Raw genomic sequence first — 4,501 nt, 5'->3', positions numbered from 1 at the left:
AGAAAAAGAATTGAGGCCATCATCTACAAACCAACAAAGCACTGAGAGTTCCAAACGTTATGTCAGACACTAAAATGACTGATACAGGCTCAAATGGTTTATAAAACCTAGAAAAAGACTACACCAGCAAAGTCCCCATTTATCTGTAGAGTTCAGAAACTAAAACAAGGAATATTTCAGCTTAACACCTTATCTCAAGAGAATCATATACACTTCACATGAATAAAAAAATACCTGAAACCAAACATTTTTAAAAGCTCCAATACCCAAAATAGAAAGAAAAAAATTAACTCAGAAGACTCAATCCATCCATGATAATCACAAAATGGCTGGGCAATCTCTATCTCCCTTCCACACTAACCATCCATCCCCTGGAAGACCAAGGGAGATCAGACCTTCCAGACTTACCTTCCAGACCTTCCAGACACCTGGCTGCGGCAAAATTCGATGGAATCTCCTTGTGGAACAGCAGTTTCCCATCTCTTGTGTCTCTCCCTGTCATGATCATGCAGGAAGCAAGTCTGGCTGTGCTATTTCTTATCACTGTGTGTCACCCATCTGCAACATGATATTGAAAAAGTAGTTCACCTTCCCCCAGAAGGTTGAGGCTCAGCTACAGGGGTAATTCTCCTGGGCACACAGTCATTATTTAGGCCGACTCAGTGACTTCAACAGGCTTAATCATGTCATCAGGTTTGTTGCCAGCTGCATAATGCTCCCACATCTGTAGATAGAGCCGCTCTAGTTCCATCGTGTATTGTCTGGTGTTGAACAGAGGGCTAGATGTTCTCTGCTTCCAGACTTTGCCACGAATTTTCTTCAGGTATTCTACATCAGTTCCCAGTTTCACAGCTATCTCTTCATATTCTTGTCTATTTTTAGCAATCAGCTCAAGACAGCCTAAACAAGTGAGCTGGGAAGCTGCAACTCGGGAAGCAAGAGTCTCTCCTGGCAGAGTCACCATGGGGGTCCCTGCCCAAAGGACGTCCATCCCTGTGGTGTGTCCATTACAGAGTGGAGTGTCCAAGCAGACATCAGCCAGCTGGCCTCTCCGAACATGTTCCTCTTTAGGAGCAACAGGGGAAAAAATGATACGGTTCGGGGGAAGGCCCATATTTTGTGCGTACTGTTGAATATTAGCTTCTCCTGCTGCTGGAAAACGCAACAGCCACAGTACACTATTGGGAACACGCTTCAGAATATTTGCCCACATCTGCAAAGTAGATGGGTCAAGTTTGTATAACTGATTAAAGTTACAGTACACAATGGCATCTTCTGGTAACCCGTACTGAGAACGTGTGGTTACAATAATGGTACGGGGAACCTCCTCTCCAGTGGCAGCCTTATTGTTGATCAGGGTAGTTGCCAGTCCATTGCTAATACTGAATCCATTAATTGTAATCTGAATTTGTCCTCTGTTAATCATTTCAATAACTGCTTCTGCAACAGTATTCATAGGAATGACAGGCATATTAAGAGTTGTATTACTGCTGTCTGCGTTGTCTTCTCCATCAGGACATTTCATCTTGACTATTTGCACATCTGATAGACTATCAAGAAATGCTTGGAGGTCGATGCCATTCAGCACAATCCGATTGTCATAAATGTGCCCATTGGACTTAAAATCGATGACGGCTTTTTTCTTCAGGTGAGGAAACATATTAGCATGATCACCAATAAAGAAAGTATGGGGCATATAAGCCAGTTTCTCAGAATACTGCTCAGCAACTTCAGCAGGTGAAGTTTCCTGATCAGTGATGATATAATCCATGAAAAGTGCGCCACTAGTCCCAGGGTACCCCAGCCACATTGCCTGAATAGGAGCTGGCCTGAGAGCAAAGAGTTCATTTCGAGCACCCCTGGTATAACCATTCAGATTTACGAGGATGTGTATACCATCTTGATGGATGCGATCAGCTGCTTTCCCATTGCATGGAATCTGAGAAAGATCAATGAAATGATTGGCTTCTGCCATCACCTTCGCTCGGAAGTTTGTGCCATCATGTGGGCTCAGGCCATAACAGAATATCTCAAATTTATCAGGATTGTGCATGCCTGGAATAGACTGCATAAGATGAGAAGTAGGATGATTCCCAAAGTCAGAACTCACGTATCCTACACGCAGTCGACCATCACTGAGCTTCAGGTCTTTTGGATGTTCATACGGTGGTTTATGAAGGACACTTATATTAGCCAAGCAGAGGTTCCCATGCCTCTCAGCAATAGCCTTCCTGAAGCCATGAGAAAGAGGATAGAGCATACTATGATGAGGCTGCACAGAAGGCAACCTATTCCTCTCCAACTGGTCAGCCACAATGCTGACCAACTTCTTCATTCGCTCATCATAGTCTGTCCAATCACAGACAACCTGCAGGCAATGAGCCAAATTACAATAAGCGTCAGGAAAGTCAGGTTGAAGCTTCAGAACAGTGCGATAAGAAGCAATTGCTTCTGGAATATTCCCTGAATCGTGGTGAATGGAAGCCAGATTGCTGTGGGCATCCGCAAATGCAGGGCTGATCTGAACGGCACGAGTATAACACTGCAAGGCTCCCTGAACATCCTGCATCTCCCGTAGGGTGTTTCCCATATTGCAGTAGGCATCAGCAAAGGTAGGACTGATTCGAATAGCCTCCTTATAATGCATCAGAGCTTCGTGCAGTTTTCCCTGCTGCTTCAATACACTTGCTAAATTTGAATGGGCATCAGCAAAGTCTGGGCAGAGCTCTAATGCTTTACGATACAAGCGAACTGCCTCTTCACTGTTTCCCTGTTCTCCTTTGATATTGGCTAGGTTATTCAGAGAGTCTGCATGGGTGGGACACAGCCGGAGAGCTGTATGATAACAATCTTCTGCTTCAGCAACACTGCCCTTCTCTTTGAGAGCGTTTCCTAGGTTGCAGTAAGCATCAGGGAAATGTGGTTGCAATTCAATAGCTCGCCTGTAGGTGTCTATTGCCAGATCCATCAGGCCTTGCTCATAGTATACACAAGCCAGGTTGCCATGTACCACTGCATGATTTGGACTCAAGCTTAGGGCACAAAGGTAAGCTGCCACAGCTCTGTCAAAAATCTGTGCCTCATTGAAGACATTTCCTAAATTGATATAAGCATCCAGAAAATTGGGGTCAAGGGTGACAGCCTTTTCAAAGTGATGAATTGCAAGCCAAATCTCCCCTTGTGCATTGAAAACACAGCCAAGATTACTCCAAGCTACTGCAAAGTTCGGTTGCGTCTCAATTGCTTTCAAATAACATGCCTTGGCTTCTTCTAAGCCACCCAGGGCTTTGAGCAGGTTCCCCAGGTCACTGCGAACACAGTACAAATAAGGATTGTACTGAAGAGCAGAGACGTAAGCTTGTACTGCCCCTTCCATGTCGCCTGCTGCTACCAATGCGGCTGCCAGGTTAATATAACCATCGATGAAATCTGGTTTGAGACGCAATGCATGCCGGTAATGCTCAGTTGCTTCCTGCAACTGCCCTCTTTCCTTGTACACATTCCCCAAATTCGAATAGGCTTCTGCCAGAAGAGGGTTCTGTTTAATTGCCAGAGTACTAAAGTGGGCAGATCTGTCCAGCCTTCGACACTGGAAGTGTAGAGATGAAAGTAATAAAAGTACACCAGTATTGCCTGGCTCTTGTCTCCAGAGCTGCATGCAGTGTCTCTCAGCTGTCTCAAAATCTCCTGCCTGATATTCTCGATGTGCCAACTCAGCTAACCCTTGGAAGGAAAGCATACATTTCGTTGGTTCTGTGCTGTCGGCCACGTTGCCCACGGAAGACGCCATCTGGAGCTTCTGGAGAGAGTGAAAAAAGGGGGTAATTGAGTCCCGCTGCCGCCACTACTGGCAAGAATGTTTCTAGAGGTAGCAAACACGAGCGCAGCAGCCGTACCACTGCTTTGGCAGGCTTAAGCGGCGGCAACGGTTACAGGCACCGAACCTTAGGAACTCTGGTTGGCCATCTACCTCTCATGCTCTTGAAATCTTAATTCTTAACCCTGCCCTCTTCCACCATTTTTCTGCTAATCAGGGAATAAAAATTACCTATCCATTTGCCTTACAAGAAATCAAAAGTCAGTAGTCCAAACACTTTTTAAAATATTGTTTTCTGTCCAGTTGGAAATGAGATACATGATTGACTTTTCTTCATCATTCATATAGTCAACGTGGAAAACATTAGGGCCATGAATTTCAATACAGTAAGATGAGAAAATTTTAAATTGGCCTTCCCAAACCACTAATAAGTAACCGATGTTGTATATGATGCTAAAATCTTAGAGACTGAGTTTGATATTTTAAAAGTTCTGAAAACATTAGCTAATTTCTCCTCATCAAATTTCTCATGACTCAAACCTGAGGGTTACTTTTTAAAAGATAAATTTATTTATTTTTATTTATTTATTTTTATTTTGGCTGCATTGGGTCTTCAGTGCTGCGTGCAGGCTTTCTCTAGTTGAGGTGAGCGGGGGCTACTCTTTGTTGTGGTGCCGGGGCTTC

At 44.3% G+C, this 4,501-nt stretch overlaps 1 protein-coding gene across 1 annotated transcript; it reads right to left on the bottom strand.

Moving 5' to 3' along the window:
* Window positions 1–620: 620 nt before the first annotated feature.
* LOC308611199 (UDP-N-acetylglucosamine--peptide N-acetylglucosaminyltransferase 110 kDa subunit-like) lies at window positions 621–3,989 on the bottom strand. Its single transcript, XM_081260078.1, has one exon. The coding sequence runs from the start codon at window positions 3,788–3,790 to the stop codon at window positions 650–652; it is 3,141 nt and encodes a 1,046-aa protein (XP_081116204.1). The 5' UTR covers window positions 3,791–3,989; the 3' UTR covers window positions 621–649.
* Between the last annotated feature and the right edge of the window lie 512 nt (window positions 3,990–4,501).

Source organism: Mesoplodon bidens (genome assembly GCF_964165515.1).
Source record: "Mesoplodon bidens genome assembly, contig: HAP1_SCAFFOLD_291, whole genome shotgun sequence".
In the NCBI taxonomy this organism is placed as follows: domain Eukaryota; kingdom Metazoa; phylum Chordata; class Mammalia; order Artiodactyla; family Ziphiidae; genus Mesoplodon; species Mesoplodon bidens.
This window is presented reverse-complemented; position numbering and strand designations above follow the sequence as displayed.

Excerpts from the sequence above, each read along its gene's own strand:
- LOC308611199 (XM_081260078.1), bottom strand. The coding sequence starts at position 3,790 with ATGGCGTCTTCCGTGGGCAACGTGGCCGACAGCACAGAACCAACGAAA.